Genomic DNA, 17,479 nt, shown 5'->3' with positions numbered 1-17,479 from the left:
CGTAACCACAGCTCCGATTTGGCATGATATATTTGATCTTCCAAAGCGATTGCTCATCTGTAAGATAATGCTGCGAGGCCGTTGGCAGTGTCATCATCCTGTCAGTGTTGGGATAGCAGCGATGGCGAAGGTTTGTCAATTTTTGGCCACGCGTCACGCGCGACGTACGGCCCTTTACCGCCTAGAGACGGTCGAAACTGACCATCCAGCCACCGGTGCATCTTCAAGCTACTCCCGTGCTCCCGTCAACTTGAGTCCCCGTACGTACGCACATCTCGCCACGGACCAGCGTAAGTCGGGCACCGTTCTCGCTCACTGCCTCTAGCACCCGGAAGACCACGATTCCAAATCTGTGTACGCACCGGCAGGTCACGTCGCGGATCGTGCGCGGCTGCGGACCACGGAATCACGCGATTCCTAAGTGGCCCATGCTGCCACTCGGCCTTGGGCCCATGGCACCATTAGTTTCACCTGTACCCAAGGTTATGTGAATTCTGCGGTATGCACAAGTATTTGGCCAGCGAAGTGCGTTGTTCGATGTGGGGAGGCGGCACAAAAATATAGCTCTTGAGTGATTTTTAGTAATATTTGTATTATCTATTCTCATAAGCAGGCTTCCTAGACGACAACGCCAACAGTGTCACACAAAAGCTCTTCTAAGATATGCTGAGCACGCGGATTGGAGCCACAACCGGCGTTCATCGAAGAGCAAAATTACTCTGGGGCGCGCGCATGCGCTTTGGCCTACGGTATTACTGATCCACACGCATGAGACTGTCCGATCGAACAGTGATCACTCCTTGCGTCAATCGCGGAACGAGCTCGTGACTTGGTTAGCGGACAGTCGAAGCGGGGCTAAACAGGACGAACACCAAAATATTTGGTCACTCAAACTAGGGAACACTCAAACAGAATGTCGGCAAATTCCACGGCATCGTTCAAGCCCCTTAGCACGCGTAATATATACATGCGACTTTACAGTCACTTCACGACTTCTGAGCGTGCATGAGCTCAGTGGGCGGCGCAAGCATGACGTAACAGAATGCCACCTTAAGATACCATCTGGAAATGTGCACCCGCACATCCGCACATCCGCACATTAGACGTCGCACATCCTGCTCGAGTAAAGTTGCAACAGAAAAGCTCGCGGGAGCCGGATTGTTCCAGAAGGCCCAACTATGAAATGGTCCTATGCATATGCTGAAGCGCCTCCACCTCCTGGTCGGCCAATCATGCCCCCTACACTCAAAACTTGGCGGCAAAGACTGGTCTGATATCACATAACACCACAGCACGGCCTTCTGGTACGACTGCTGTGGTGGCGCAAGCTACGCGAGAGCGCGTTCTCTCCGCTCCTTGCACTTTGGAAGAGTCCAACATCACTGGTGGGAACGCCAGTGCCCGTTTGGTAATCTTGCCGGCTGGCATCACTTGAAGTTGGCATACGTCGCGAACGCCTCGAGCCACTGCAGCGCCACGTCGTGGCAAAGCTCGAATTGGTGCTGCAACACAAAAGGAGATGTTACATATTTTCCTGCAGCCCAGTGGCTGTACAGCGCAGGGCACTCCAAACAATTCATGGGGACGTGGTTCGCGCCTCAACGACTATCGTTCTGTGACTCGTCTGTGCAAATTTGCTGACGGCTGACCGCGGAAGCCACCACTAGGCGAGGGCGAGCGTATCGTCACAATACGTGGTGCACTTGTACCTGTCTGCAAACACTGTTCGTGATGCCGGGATCGTCACGCCGGGATAGCGGATGTTTGATGTTCGTGAAGCCGGGATCGTCACGTCGGGATAGCGGATGTTTGATGTTCGTGAAGCCGGGATCGTCACGCCGGGATAGTGGATGTTTGATGTTCGTGAAGCCGGGATCGTCACGCCGGGATAGTGGATGTTTGATGTTCGTGAAGCCGGGATCGTCACGCCGGGATAGTGGATGTTTGATGTTCGTGAAGCCGGGATCGTCACGCCGGGATAGTGGATGTTTGATGTTCGTGAAGCCGGGATCGTCACGCCGGGATAGTGGAGACAAGATGTTTGCAGCATAGTGCGCTTAGCAAAGACTTCGACCACTAAGCCCTCTCCGAAAGCAATTGTCAGAGTTAATTGTTTGCGGAGATGATCTATATTTTGCGGAGGCTATCTATATTTATATTTAGATCATATGACTTGATTTTGTACTGTTATTAACAAGGGTCTACTTTAAACTGACTCCAATCAAATCCTTAGTTGTTGGTGTAAGTAGTTTCACCCGTACACATACTGCAGCCCCGGTGACGTCCATCCATTCACACTCATAGCTTCACTCCGTATCAGTACCGTCCGTCCGCACCCACCGGACTATGATTCCTTTAACGACTTCGATTCTTTTGCGTGGGCACTGTTGCCCACGAATTCAAACATGTCACACATCACATTTTTTAATACCTATCATCATGTTGCAATCCAGTGTTTTGGTACATGTCATTAGCATAACACGTGGCTTTGGCCTAGAAGCCGGCAAACCAGCCGTAGCATTTAGCATGCATACCAGGTCAGTTATGAACTGGGGCCGGCTCTTTCGGACGGCAGAAACGGCCATCACAACATCCACCTCTTGCTCTTCGCTCAGGTGGTCAAGTACGAAGCAAACAGTCACGAAAAGTCCGCAGCCGCTGACGCCGTTCCTGAAATAAAATTAATTAGCGTCACTAAGGTCTTGGGCGGTCCAGAGGAAGATGACGTCTTCCCAGTGACGCAGTGCAATGCACGTGCAGAATGGTGGGCTGTCCTTGCCACCATAGCATATTTTTTATGTTTAACAAATATTGCACGAATGAAAGTGAAAAAGCCTGTCGACTATATAGCCAAATAGTGCTAGCCAAATAACGTATTCACTAACCAGTGAATCTTTGTGTCTGCAGCAGTGTTTTGCAAGTCAACGTAGGCAAAGAGTTACAGCTTAGCTCATCTCATCATATCTGATGCTTGTCGCAATGTCTTCAGATGCAGAGCTTTTTCTTTGTAGGAAATATTTGAAGCATTTGAAACATTTGAAAACATTTGAAACATTTGAAGTTTTTGAGGCAAACATCAGATGCCATGGATCGATCGATCGATCGTGTCGTTGTCCTTTCTCGCGATGTACTTGTATATTTGCCCGGGATTTCAGATTTTTTGCCTCCATTCACATTTTCGTTAACGGCGCTATTCTTAACTTCTTCGATTCTCAATCTCATGTCTAGCTAGACTAACGGTCCAAATGCCACGTCCGTTAAGTCAGCGACGCATTTTTATTCGAATTCAGCGTTGAGCACCGATTCCGCTTAAAACGAGGATTTAGGTCAAACACAGCCTGCTGATAACTAAAATCAAGTCCATTCACCTCTAACTCAAACAGATCTACCTCCTAAGATCAATTGGCGAGGTAAGCACGCCGTACCGCCACTGTATGACATTGATATCTTTAAATACAACCTGATCTGTCATCCAGTCATCAGTACCAGCCGGATATATCAAAACGTCAAAGTTAAGTTCAGTGCAGTGGTAAAAAGCTCCAAATTCAAACTTTCACTGTCAAGAGGCGGAGTAGAGTTGCACTTTCGCTGAATGGAACCGATTTGTACAAATAAGGCGTCGTTGCAAAGCCCGATGCCGATTCCAGCCTGGTCTCCCAAATGAACCAGAAGCAAAACCATATCCCAAGGTCAAAGTCAAGGTCAGATGATGAGGTAGAAGATGTCCAGGGTCTTATCTTGTCGAAGAAACCAGTGGGAACCAGGGACCAAAATTGGGAACCCCGCACAAGCGTGGTTGCCACGAAGTCAGACACTGATATGTAAAATTCAAGTCAATGAATGGAAGCGTGAGGTAGATGGACGGTTTTCAGAATATAAGTGGAATACCCCGCACAGACACAGCTGACCGGGTTAGATAGGTGATGATGATGACCGGGCAGAAAAGATGCAGCTCGAGTTTTCTTGAGGAGAGGGAGGGGGGCAACCTCAGCAAGAACGCATCACGCGGATTTCCAGCTTCCTGCCAGGAGCCATCTTCGGTGGAAAAGTTCAATGCTATGGGCCGAATCAAAGTTGGTCGCGGCTTGCCGGCTTTCGGGCGTAACCTGGTGCGGCGGTGGCGCGACGCGACCTAGCGTCGTCACGCTGACCTGCAGACGACCACGGTGGGGCCGGCAGCATGTTTAGCCGCTATGCGTGCGAAGGCGTCGTGCAGCTGGACCAGGTGGTCGGCCGAGACCGTACCGTTGCCGCCTGCCAGCAGCAGCAGCTGCACGCTCTGCTTCGCGGCCACCTGTCGGCCGGACAAGCGTGTGTCAACCGACAGCCATGCCACATGTCAACTCTGCCAGGCTTCGCCAGTCAGCAAGTGCCTGCCCGCAGCCATTCAGGTCAATTCAAGCTGATTCTTCAGGAATCAGCTCATCACGTTGCTTAGTAATCGATTCCAGCCACAGGGCATGGAACACTGCAAAAGTAAAGGAAAACGCCACACAAAAAAAAAACACATTGCTAGTGAGACAAGTAGCAAAAGGCCTTGGCTAAAAGAGCGATGCAGTCTCGCATAGCATCGCTGAGATTACTGATATATTCATTGCGTGTTTGGTAGCTGGTAAAGAACGGCGGCGGGTAGTGCCAGGAGAGGGCTGCGTGGAAAGGAAACAAGCGGTGTCATGTCGACCGGTGAAAAGCGGGCGGTAATATGTCTGGTATCTCTCAGCTGCGGCACTTTTGATACCCCCCATACAAAATCTACAAGATCGTCCTTCACCAGCTACCAAACACCATACAAAATCTACAAGATCGTCCTTCACCAGCTACCAAACACCATCTTTTTAAGAGCATTCCATAGCCTTAAATGGTGGTAAATATTCGTTTGCTACGACACACTTCAACGTATTTGATAGCCAAGAGTTCTTCAAACCTATAATCACCAACGCTACGTCAAAATTTTGCCCTGAACTTTTCTATGATAGCTTGCATATGTCGTTTAGCTCTTTATAACCTGGCCTGAACATAAACATGGCCTGCCTAGCCCGGAAAACTTAAGCAATGTAGGATGCCTGCCAGCATTCCGCCACTATCTCAACTGGAGATTGGCCTTTTCTGCCTATCTGCTTGACATCACCACCCTCACTTTTGCGGCGTTGATACGGGTGAGAGGCGCATGCAAGTCATAGATACAAACCTCGATTGAGGAGCACGTGAAAAGGGAAAAACGTCATTGACCATAGCCATGGATTTGCCCGGATAGCCGGATCTCACTTCAATGCCTAACCTACCCCACAGGGCTGGCGTCGCCACTGGTTAGGGCTAAACTCGCTTTTCTTCGCCATAACTTTCTGCTGGCGTTAGGTTTTTCACTAGCGATCCTCCCTTGCTCCTCTGCGCGAATGGGCGACACTGTTGACACCAATGGAGACACCACCCGCGACACATCATTAGCTCGTACCTCAGCGACGTGAACAATCACCCAGGCCAAGAACCCGTGCAATGCTGCTCCACACACCCATGGCATCACAGAGATAACTGAGTTGTCGCCCCCGCCTGCTTCGCTGCGCTTGCTTTGCGTTGGTATGGTGCCGCCCTCAGCCACATCAGAATGATTCACGTTCGGCGCGTTTTCAGCGCCTTAGCGTTCCGCAACATGTTTTTTTCCACACATAGGAGAGTGTCGCGTGATAAACGCTAGAACACGCACCCCTTTCACGCACGCAGTGATCGACACTGGTATTGTGCGGCCTGAGATGGCGGCATGGATTGCCTCAAGGGTGTAACCAGTCGTTTGCACAAATTTCGTGGCAATGCGCGCAGCCATCTGTGCTGTGTGTCAGGCTAAACAAATACAAATAGACAGACAGACAGAGAAGTATACTCGAAAATAAGTGAATTAGATCACAAAAGAGGCTCCCGCCCCCATCGCTACGCAAAGAGGCGACGCGATTAGCTACTAAATCCCTCAGTGTCTAACGTAAACATCATGACTCGGGGAGCGGGGGTGATAGCTCCTGTAGCCCTATTGGCAACGTCTGAGTTAATATTTGTAAGCTATTTAACACCCATTGATCACTCATACAAGCACTCGTGCAGTTCTCTTTTGTGCTCTAGGAACATTTTATATATACACACATATGTATATATATATATATATATATATATATATATATATATATATATATATGTATATAACTTAGTTGTGGTCCTTGTTTGCTTTGCCACGCGACCAGCCGGTACTGTTGGCGTCGGCACAGCACCGCCTCCAGCCATAACAAGTTGGCTCCCACCTGACTTATACACAGCGTGTCTTGCACATGCTTGTTCGCGATTTCAGTGTCTATGTCAATTAACAGCCCCTTACGTGTGAGAGCCTAATATTGCTCGTTCTTGAAGCTGTGTTGCGGTTCCCATTTGCACAGTTCCTTTCTCTTACATACCCGAAAAAGCCTCATTTCTAAATACCACAAACGGCCATGCCCCGCTTTGATGCGCATTGTGACTGACGCCGGTACTGGACTGACGTGAAATTACGTCTCGAATCACCACTGAGGTTTAGCCCGTCGTATAGGCAAAATTTCACGGCACTCTTTGCACACGTCCGCGCTGTGCGTCTGGCTGAATAATGATCACAGACAGACAGACAAAAACAGGCATCCGCTCGGAATTTGGTGACCTAGAAAAATGTCATAAGAAAATTATTCTGCTAGGTCCAACCACATTAGTTCCCAAAAGATTACGTCGGACTTATTTTCCCCAAAAACCACAATGCCAGGGTAATCAACGAGTCAAAGGGATCTATCGAGCGCACCCAGTGATTTCAACGTTCGCTTAACCTGGAGCCATCGAACAACTCAGTTGCTCTGTAAATTACCTTGCCGCCCTCAAAATGCTTCAGCTCGATGTTGACGGTGACCACCAGCCCGGTCTCAGATACAGCCTCGCTCTCAACCACCAGGTCGCGGTAGATCCGTGTCTCTCCAGGGCTGGGCCAAAACACCTGGGCGCAGAAACTGCGTGACACTTCTGGTATGATAAGATGCAATGTTATCTACAAACCATGCCATGAGAATGAAGATGATCAACCGCATGTCAATAGTTTACCTTGGACATTTTTAACACGCCAAGATGACCAACGAACTTTCAGCCTTCAGCCATTCAAGGGTTGTAAGCTTTTAACTTTCCTCTAAACACATTGTCAAACGCATGCAAAGTCATACTCGTTCCACCATTAATGGCTACTGTCGTTCGGGAGATGCACATCCAGGGCAAGCACGTTCTGAAAATATATCTACCCTTTACATTGGATCCGATTCACACGAAACTGACAGCATGAGTAAGACGTGACACCGAATCAGTGATTATGGACACTTCATGTTTCTACTACAATGGTGACAAAGCCGCATGCAAACTTCCCCGACGAATGCAACCAAAGGGCAAGAACTAGTTATTGTGTCAAGGACTGGCTTTGAATTTGTCATGTCAGATTGATTTAAAAAATCTGATTGGTTACAATTACGCTTCGTGTAAAGGTAGCCGCATGACGTAGCACATGAACGAAGCTTCCTGTTTTCCCGGTGACCTCTTTTGGGTGCATTTATGGTTAGCAGTTGCGCACATGGTATGATGATAATGCAACTTTATGTAACACGTCAAACGTCACAGAGAAATGTTAAGTGCGACATGCGGGTTCCTTCCTCGGAGCAGAACACCACTGAGTATGCTTACATCCTTTTCGGTCAGATCATTCATGACCACAATTGTCTTGGAGCGTTTCTGGACCACCATCTGCCAGAAGATGACGGCTCTTCCAGGCAGGGGTGCCTCTGTTGCAATGAATGCGTCTTCCTTCTTGAAGCCAGACACGTAAACAGCGTTGACGTAGTTGTCGGGCATCGATGGGTCCAGGAACACGCGACTGCGGTCCGCTGAAGCGGTGTGGGTCGGTTAGCACATAACCCGAGGCAAATGATAGGAAACCGCGGAACTATATAAACTGCGCACGTATTAGTTACAGGTTGTCTCATATTACCGCAAACTGGTGTTGGTGATCCAAAGACAATGGTTGAGCGTGCGGCAATCGGCCAAACTGCGAGAACAGGATCGTGAACATCAATAGGTCGTGGACGCAAGTCGCATCAGCTCAGTATTCCTTCAACCTGAATATCATAAACTTATCATTGTAGCCAATTTCACCATCGTAGCACGTCAGAGGCTACTCATGTAGCAAGCAACTCCAATATTGTGCTTAGGTATCTGTGATGTCTGAAAATGTGCCGACACTCCATGCAATTACCTCAAACAGCCCAGAAGTCACACACAAAAGGCTTGCGGCCTGGGAAGGATTCACTCCTGGCGGCATATGGCTTACGTGTTTCCCCATTATCGTCAATTGGAAAAATCACTGGACTGCTGACAAAAGCTGCCAGCAAAAATTCGATCAACAAAGATAAGTCAAATATGCAGCAGCAATTACAAAAGGATCGTCGTAGCACTTGCAGCGGAAGCAGAAGAATGTGCGGTGCGGCAGCAGCAAGTCCCCAGCATGGCGGAGCTGCTAAAGTGTGACACCTGGCAGCGCGGAGCTGCTGAAGTGTGACATCACCTGGCAGCACGGAGCTTCTGAAGTGTGACACCTGGCAGCACGGAGCTGCTAAAGTGTGACACCTGGCAGCGCAGAGCTGCTGAAGCGTGACATCACCTGGCACCACGGAGCTGCTAAAGTGTGATACCTGGCAGCGCGGAGCTGCTTTCGTGTGCCCTCACCTGGCAGCACGTCCGGCGTCCTGTTCTTGCCGTCCAGCCGCTCCGCCTGCGCCATGGCGTAGGTGGCCGTCGGTCTGGTGTCGTCCAGGAAGCGAAGCTGACGCTGCAGGCCGCTGGGACCACCGTCGGTTCGCGACCTGAGCTCCACCAGCCGTTCCACCAGCTGGGCGGCCGGCACCGCCGAGTCCGGCGCGGCCAGCAGCTGCACTAGCACCTGGTGCACCAGCTCGTACTGCTGACAGTTGGCGCACAGGTTGGCGCGCTGTCGACGCATCACGGCCAGGTGCGAACACACGTCGACGGCCTGCTCGCGGCGGCCCATCTGGTGCATGGCGTCGATCAGGATCACGGTGCCGGTGCGACCGACGCCGGCGCTGCGGCAAAGCGCGAGAGACGGTGCGGTCGGCGGCGGCTTCAGTGGAATGGAGCGGCGACGTCAGATTGGTGGGGACCACTGCCACGTCGCAACTGCGCTTTCTAGAACGGCAAAGAACGTGCTGTCTTCAACGTGCAGTGCTATGTGATTCATTCTTACATAGTTTCGTGTTTCGAGATGAACAGCCTGGGCCCGGCTCACGTCCGATGTGATTTGATGTTTCCATCTAGGAGCTCTGACCAGGGGGGGGGGGGGGGGGTACCGCATCTCGTCAAGCGAGGGACCACCCTTAACTGCGATGTTCCTAGCAACTCGATGTCTTCCTTTTCCTCACGAAGAATGTCCCAGGGTTTCGGCCTTTTTATTGTCATATTCTTTGTAGCTATTCCGAAAAACTCCCCTGCGCATCGTGGAGGACTAAGCAAAATAGGTAGGTACGTGGCGCATAGTCATCTTCTCCAGGGCTTGGTGGATTCTACCATTCAGATATTTTTGTGTTGTTTTTCATTTCGGAGACCATATGATCAAATGGGTTAAAGTTGACTGCTGAACACCATCGTAGTCAGGCATGACAACACGACTCAAATGACTGGCTTTCGCTAACTTACGTGGCACGAAACCAGCAGAGAGCTCAATTTTACGGGTCTCTGACCTTAAAGCGAATGGTTAAGAGCAAAAACAGTAACTTGTAAACGCATGCCAAATCACCATGGCTCAGACGGCGTCGGGTGGCGCGATATAGAAAGGCTGGTGGTGGTGGCAGAATTCAGCGAGATCGGTAAAAGTCGTAGACTGAAGCGATGTACTTGTTGGTTGTAAAGCAAACTAAGTCATAGGGCCGATGTAAAACATTTTATGTCGGTAGTATATGAATGAGCACATCCTGTGCTATATGCTTCAGTATTACGAGGGACTACGAATGTTGTCAACCCGTGTGCTGCGTGTTTTGATCATCACGAGGGCGTACAAACACTGGTCACATTAGAACTGATAAATCTGACTCCAGCAATGTATAAGTCAGAAGCGGCTACCGCAGAGCTACGGTACAATACGGCTACAGTACGATACACTACGGTTACCCGTAGGACCATTTGTACTTCGTGTGGGACATGTCGCGTGAGTTCAAACCTTCGTTGTTTGCGTTGCAGAGTGCGGCAACATTTGGAAGGGACTGACCGCACAGGTAGCCTTCTGCCTAACTCGGGCGCTTCGCCCATCCGAGACCATTCATTTGCGCGTGACAGTCGCTTTAACATTAAAAACTGTTCCATATTATGGCGTTGCAGCAATTCTCTCGATCTTATGGTTTTAGAATCACTTGATATTCACCAAAAAAGCCGCCACTGAATACCACCAGGTCCGCGTATCCTTTGCAAATCATAAGGTAGCTGCTTTCATACGGAGTCAAGATATTTCGTCGCGTGATTTCTATATGTTTCAGACCGTCCTGTTCATACGCAGAGAGATGCTGTTGAATGGTGTTGACCGGCCGTTGCCATGCCTAGCGGTATCGGTTGAATGTACCTTGTCCTCATGATGATACACAATGTATAAAAACCTTGAAAAATGGCAGAAATAATAACAACTGCTGTCCTTGCCATCACGTTTCTATTATTTCTATACGTACATATATATATATATATATATATATATATATATATATATATATATATATATATATATATATATATATATATATGGTCAATGGCAATGGATCTCACCGCATTATCCAATCTACAACATGCGTTGATTGCTATCGTTATGGCAGAACCAGTCTATGGTGTCAAAATGAGAAGAATAAATGCGGGCATCATGGGAGGGGAAGGCCAGCTCTCCGTTGGATCCAAACATTATGGCCAGGGGCGCGGGCTAGTCTCGGTATAGAGCAGCATCGCTGTAACGAATGGCCGCTGCTGGTGGAAAGGCAGCATAAAATACAACCCCTCAGACTCTGAAAAGTGATCCGCCGGATTTTGCCCGCTGTACTTCACGCGATCAACTTTCCGAATTGCTCCTTCCTGTGGCTGAAATAGAAGCCAGATGGTACCAGAAGATGTAATTATGCATGTATTAAAATTCAACGAAATGAACTTAACCCAAAGTTAAATGAAAACATGGAATAAGTCGCGGACGCTAATTACTTTAAAAAGATGGTTTAATTGGCACTCTCTAAACCGACAACAGTCAGGGGCGATGCTGAATTTTCTCTGTCTTTTACAAACATATATAGGGGCCCCGTGGGCATGCCGAAACGGGGCAAATATTTGTTCTAATATTTCCAAACAATGTTCGCCTGGAGATGCTCATTCTTTTTTAGAATCCCAAAGCTAAAGATATAAAATTCACAGTGTGTGTTAGTCTATACGTGAGCTTATTTGTTTCAAAATTTTGGGTTTCTAGTTCATGACCTTTGGGTAAAATAAGATCGGGCAATGTTAAACTCCAGATTAGTGTCCAAAGCGTCCCCAGGCCTTTTCATGCAACCACAGTGAACCTAGATACCTGCTGTAAGCAAAAGATCACTGCTGCTCGTTTAACGTCCGTGACCTTGCGTGACTTTTCAAAGGTCATGGAGCACAAAAAACCGCCCCACACAACAGTCCTGAAGTAAAAAAGGTGTGTTTTTCCTTTGTCTGACCTTCATACCTGTCTCTAGGTCAACATAATTCCTTATTCCAATTGTTGTGTTGCCTAAAAACCATCGCAGAGATGTATGGCTTCGGCCATCACTCCGTTGTTGCATCATATCGTAAGATTTCCTAGAAGTTGTCTTCGATGAATCCATGGCCCGACTTTGACCTGATGATGATGATTTGGGGTTTGGGGCGCATCGACTGCTGTAGGCCGTGCAGTTCCTGGACTTTGATCTGCCGCAGGTCAGTGAGCTCACAAGGTACAACTAAATTTGCGATACCAAGCAATCTACTATCCAATTGTCTACAGCCATGGAAGGTTTGCCACGGCCACGTCGCGCCGTTCGGGCTCATTCCCAACACACGATTTGGGGGGGGGGGGATCGCATTGACCCCTACCCCGAGCACGTGTTGATATCAGCTCCAGTCTGCCCCTCTCGCCTTCCAATCGGACCGTTGGTCGTCATTTCCAAGTGGCCCAAAATGCCCTTCGGGGCCTTGGACTTAAGGGAAGCACGTACCTCCCCCCCCTCTCCGAGCGCGCCTGATGTTGGCGGTATTAGAATTGGGTTCTTCGTGAAAATGCAGATCTGGCAGCCTTTATGGTGTCTCCAGAATTTATTACCTCTGACAAAATGAATATTGTGGGACTCTGCATGGTGCCTCCTGGAATTGGGTGTCTCTTGAAAATACAATTTCTGGTGCCCCGAAACTAAAGTTCTGGTGCCCCTTGTCGAATGAGTCAATCCAGGATTTTGTCAATGGAGAATCACGGACATTGTGGTGCCCCTGGACTTCGGTGCCTCTCGAACGTGGAGGTTTTAGGGGTCTCAACGCTGCGCCTGGAATTGTGTGTCTTTTAAAAATAAAAGTTACAGGGCCCCGAAATTATGTTTGTTAATACCCCTTCACAATAATATTTTTATTTTGTGTCTTGGGCTGCCTTCTGATTCAAGCACCGACTTGAAGCACTTTGCACGCACGAAGGTACACTCTTTTTTGCATTATATAACCAACTGGTCTACGGACTCGGGACATGCGATAAGGGCCCACATACCTGTAGTGTACCACGGTGGGTGCCTGACCATCGGACACATACCCGCAGTGTACCACGGTGGGTGCCTGACCATCGGACACATACCCGCAGTGTACCACGGTGGGTGCCTGACTATCGGACACATACCCGCAGTGTCCCACGGTGGCTGTCTGGCCATCGGACACATACCCGCAGTGTACCACGGTGGCTGTCTGGCCATCGGACACATACCAGCAGTGTCCCACGGTGGCTGTCTGGCTATCGGACACATACCCGCAGTGTACCACGGTGGGTGCCTGACCATCGGACACAAACCCGCGGTGTACCACGGTGGGTGCCTGACCATCGGACACAAACCCGCGGTGTACCACGGTGGGTGCCTGACTATCGGACACAAACCCGCGGTGTACACCGTTGGACGTCCGGCCATCGGACACATACCCGCAGTGTCCCACGGTGGCTGTCTGGCCATCGGACACATACCCGCAGTGTACCACGGTGGGTGCCTGACCATCGGACACATACCCGCAGTGTACCACGGTGGCTGTCTGCCCATCGGACACAAACCCGCGGTGTACACCGCTTGGACGTCCGGCCATCGGACACATACCCGCAGTGTCCCGCGGTGGCTGTCTGGCCATCGGACACATACCCGCAGTGTACCACGGTGGGTGCCTGACCGTCGGACACATACCCGCAGCGTCCCGCGGTGGCTGTCTGCCCATCGGACACAAACCCGCGGTGTACATCGTTGGACGTCTGGCCATCGGACACATACCTGCAGTGTCCCACGATGGCTGTCTGGCTATCGGACACATACCCGCAGTGTCCCACGGTGGCTGTCTGGCCATCGGACACATACCTGCAGTGTACCACGGTGGCTGTCTGGCCATCGGACACATACCAGCAGTGTCCCACGGTGGCTGTCTGGCTATCGGACACATACACGCAGTGTACCACGGTGGGTGCCTGACCATCGGACACATACCTGCAGTGTCCCACGATGGCTGTCTGGCTATCGGACACATACCCGCAGTGTCCCACGTTGGCTGTCTGGCCATCGGACACATACCTGCAGTGTCCCACGTTGGCTGTCTGGCCACCGGACACATACCCGCAGTGTCCCACGGTGGCTGTCTGGCCACCGGACACATACCCGCAGTGTCCCACGGTGGCTGTCTGGCTATCGGACACATACCCGCAGTGTCCCACGGTGGCTGTCTGGCCATCGGACACATACCTGCAATGTACCACGGTGGGTGCCTGACCATCGGATACGCCGTCCATCGCCCGCACGAACTTAGCCAGCGAGTCGGGGTACATTGGTACGCTGTGGTCCGGCCAGGCGGTGTAGTGCAGCTGGGTTACCTGTAGCGAAGTCAACGATACTACATAGAACAATAGATCAGGCGCCGCCATGCCCGCTTTCGAATCAAAGTTCTCTCAGTTGGGCTCAGGACGGTGCGGAACATCGCAAAATCCCAGAGCGGAGAGTGCGGTCACATCTGGTGGGATGTTTGGCCGTCAAGAAACAGATCAACCTCATGCATACAATCACCGCCAATCGCGCCGCTACCTACGAAACAGTCAACCGCGAACATCGATTTAGATCGGAAAGCAGCGATGCACTGTAGTGAGACAGGCTGGCGGGCTTACCGTTCTCGTGTTATTGCCAACCGCAACCGAAAATGTTCGGATGCAGTAGCTCGCGAAAATGGTTTCGCTCTCCCTCCGGATGGTCATGGCAGGCAGCTGCAGAGGTTCGCTTTCGGGCCAGTACAAATCACATTTTCGCTTGCCGTCTTCCACCAGGTTGGTCAGCATGACGATTCTCCGCACCTTGTCCTGCCATATCATTCTCCAGAAGTCGAACACGGTCTCCTTCCGCGGCCCTTGGGTGGCGATGTACGCTCGAGGACGCTTATAGCCCTGGGCCATCGTGAAAAAGACTATAAGTGGCGCACAACGCACAACGGTGCATGTGTGCACGGTTGATGTGTGCACTGGTGATGGGTCGCCGTACATTCCTTTACGCATAGAGGGGTGGCGTAAGTGGTTGCAAATAGTGTTTAAATGCAAAAAAATATATTAAAACTCTAAAGCCGGACGCCACAGCCTTCCTTCAAAGACACGGAACAGCACGTAGCTTGTTTTGCATTTTTAGTTCAGTTGGAAGACAATCAACGCTACTTTCTGGCGCCGTGAGTTTAGAGTTCTTGCGCTGAGCTATCGACCTTCAGTATATCAGTCGTTCAGCCAGCATTTCGAGGCGTATTGGAGGCCGATAACTTAACAGAAGAGCGCTGAATTCAATGCTAAGTAGGAGCTGAAGACTTTTCTTGCCTATATGGAGTGAATTTTTGGGGCGTTACAATTAAAATTTGTAAGTTAAATTCTTATTAATAATAAAAATATATACATATATGTATATTTATACACACACACACACACACACACATATATATATATATATATATATATATATATATATATATATATATATAATATACCGGCTTTCAATCAATCTTATTGACGATTAGTAACCGTTTTGTCATGGGCTGCGATTCTTTTTCCCCAGCTTGATTCGTGAAACGTGATTCGGCTGTCCAGATCTTTGAAATTGCATGTGGTAGCAGCATATAATGCGGCAGAGCAATACTTTCAGCAAGTGTTTCTAGCTATAACACAAATGGTTTAAATACGTTTGACGTGGCTTAACACTTGTTAAACAGTGTTACCACACTGCACGGCGGTGCACATTTTGCTGTCTTGACATATAGCGTAGATTATGGTATCGAATTTCTTTCACTATTCAGCTCATTTGTTCTGGTGAGTTTGGGTGGTCAATTCAAAACCCCCACAGGTTTATCGCACTGCCAAAACTCACAAGCTCGTACTGGTCACAACGAAAGTCACGGAAAGCTTTAACATAGTGTGCATACCAAAGACGGCTCATCTCATGCTTTAAACTTCAGCGCGCATCCCGTGAAATGGAGCTTCACTTTTTCCGTTCAGGCGTTGTGATTTACACCATGAACAACCAGACCAGTTCATGCAATTCTGTACGCATACGTACACGCGTGGACTGTAATGACTTACGTCGACGTAATTCGCATTGATGTAGTCGGAATGCTCATCGCCTTCTAACTTCTCAAGAACAACTCGCGACTCGTCGTCTGAAATAAGAGTGATCAAAATGAAGCAATCGGAAACATCTGGAAGCAGGGCACGAAATGGGTACAGCCGGGATTGCAAAGAGATCTTGCCACCAAAGCAGTTTCTTGTCACTTCAGCAATTTTACAAGTTATCGTAGAATGCCGGACTCACAAGTTCTGTGTGGCCATTGCCTTTTTTCAACATAATGCAAGGTCGCTCATGTCTTTCCAATAAGGTAAGGAGATGTGTACCACTAGTGGCTGTGTGGTAATGCAAGACGGCACGACATCAGTCCCCCGATACATGCAAACCAACGGGGGACCAAAGGAACACTGCCTTCCCGTATCCACGCAAACAAACCCTTCCTCAAGGCTTAGCAAGGACAAAATGGTGCGACAAAAATGGACTTTTTGGGGCTTTATTCGGGAAAAATTGGGATTTCACCATCATCTGTGTTTTACTAGTCAATATTAGATGCCTATCACCACTGGCTGACGATATCTCTACAGTCCAGACGGCTTATGCACATGAGACAGTCACATACAAGTCACGCAAAGCGACAGCCACACCAATCAGAACACAAAAGAATTACGTAATCGATTAAAGAAAGATGGACTGCCTGCTTCTTCTTCAAGAAAGTCCACCAATTCTATACAAGTACCCAAGTCGGACACTTATACGCGTGGGTGTGACCTCGTCTCGTCGCTGAGATTGGGGGGCAAATCATTGGTGCGATTTATTAACACGGATGATGTATGGGAAAAAATTACAGCGCACAAGGTCGCCCTGTAACAACTGAGGGCACATGTCTCGCAACCCGTACAGTTACGCCCATGCTGATGCGTGTCCAGCAGGCTAAAAGCCGACGACGGTGAGCGCCGCTACATCAGAGCAGCTGTTAAGATATCGTGGAGAAGGCATCATAAGTACAACTACCATTCTAAGACCGCCTAAGAGGTTCAACGAGGCTGCATTTATTAAAAAACAACAAACGAACAAACAAAAAACACGCATACTTACAGGCGATCATATTTACATATCTATTCTTGCCCCTGTTTACAGTCTGTCGACCGCACTCGTAGGGGCTGACCAGGCCTCGGGGCAGGCTTTTCATCTGAGCCTTGAAGACACCCGACTCGTCGCCACTTCTGGCTAGCTGCGGCAAATTCTTGACTTCTATTCGAGTGAGGTTTATCTGACCGGGCTGCCGGCACAGTGAGCAAACAGGATTGTTAGCGGCTTGAATATCTTTGAAGAAGAAAGCAACGACTTGCAAAAGCGCAGATCGGCTCCTGCTTTTGACTACATGGCTTTGAGTAGATAACCGTTGTACTAGCTTTGCGTTTGCTAGCGTACTTCCCACCCTCCAATGTCTGAAACGGGGTAAGAATGGGCCTCCCACCGTTCCTTCTAGTGTCTCCGGAACCAATCTACTGATCGGGCTGATTCAAACAGTAAATAATGCTTTTGAAGAGCACCACTCCAGCTCATATTTTTATTACCAACGCGCCATCTGT

The 17,479-nt window shown here is 49.4% G+C and overlaps 1 protein-coding gene across 3 annotated transcripts in view; it reads right to left on the bottom strand.

Moving 5' to 3' along the window:
- Nucleotides 1-581: 581 nt before the first annotated feature.
- Nucleotides 582-17,479, bottom strand: part of LOC119109281 (receptor-type tyrosine-protein phosphatase mu) — a 103,209-nt gene continuing 86,311 nt past the window's right edge. For all 3 annotated transcript variants that reach the window (XM_037232874.1, XM_037232876.1, XM_037232875.1), the window contains 10 exons: nucleotides 16,983-17,166; nucleotides 15,905-15,981; nucleotides 14,462-14,734; nucleotides 14,046-14,173; nucleotides 8,761-9,134; nucleotides 7,723-7,922; nucleotides 6,869-6,994; nucleotides 4,152-4,294; nucleotides 2,535-2,670; nucleotides 582-1,502 (listed from right to left, as the gene is read on the bottom strand). In XM_037232874.1, the coding sequence (XP_037088769.1) occupies nucleotides 1,428-1,502; nucleotides 2,535-2,670; nucleotides 4,152-4,294; nucleotides 6,869-6,994; nucleotides 7,723-7,922; nucleotides 8,761-9,134; nucleotides 14,046-14,173; nucleotides 14,462-14,734; nucleotides 15,905-15,981; nucleotides 16,983-17,166 (1,716 nt within the window). In that variant the 3' untranslated portion in view covers nucleotides 582-1,427. The remainder of the gene's footprint in view (nucleotides 1,503-2,534; nucleotides 2,671-4,151; nucleotides 4,295-6,868; nucleotides 6,995-7,722; nucleotides 7,923-8,760; nucleotides 9,135-14,045; nucleotides 14,174-14,461; nucleotides 14,735-15,904; nucleotides 15,982-16,982; nucleotides 17,167-17,479) is intronic.

The sequence above is a fragment of the Pollicipes pollicipes genome, unplaced genomic scaffold (genome assembly GCF_011947565.3).
Source record: "Pollicipes pollicipes isolate AB1234 unplaced genomic scaffold, Ppol_2.1 Scaffold_7231;HRSCAF=8579_pilon_pilon_pilon, whole genome shotgun sequence".
NCBI lineage: Eukaryota > Metazoa > Arthropoda > Thecostraca > Pollicipedomorpha > Pollicipedidae > Pollicipes > Pollicipes pollicipes.
The sequence above is the reverse complement of the archived record's forward strand: the minus strand, read 5'-3'. Positions and strand labels throughout refer to the sequence as shown.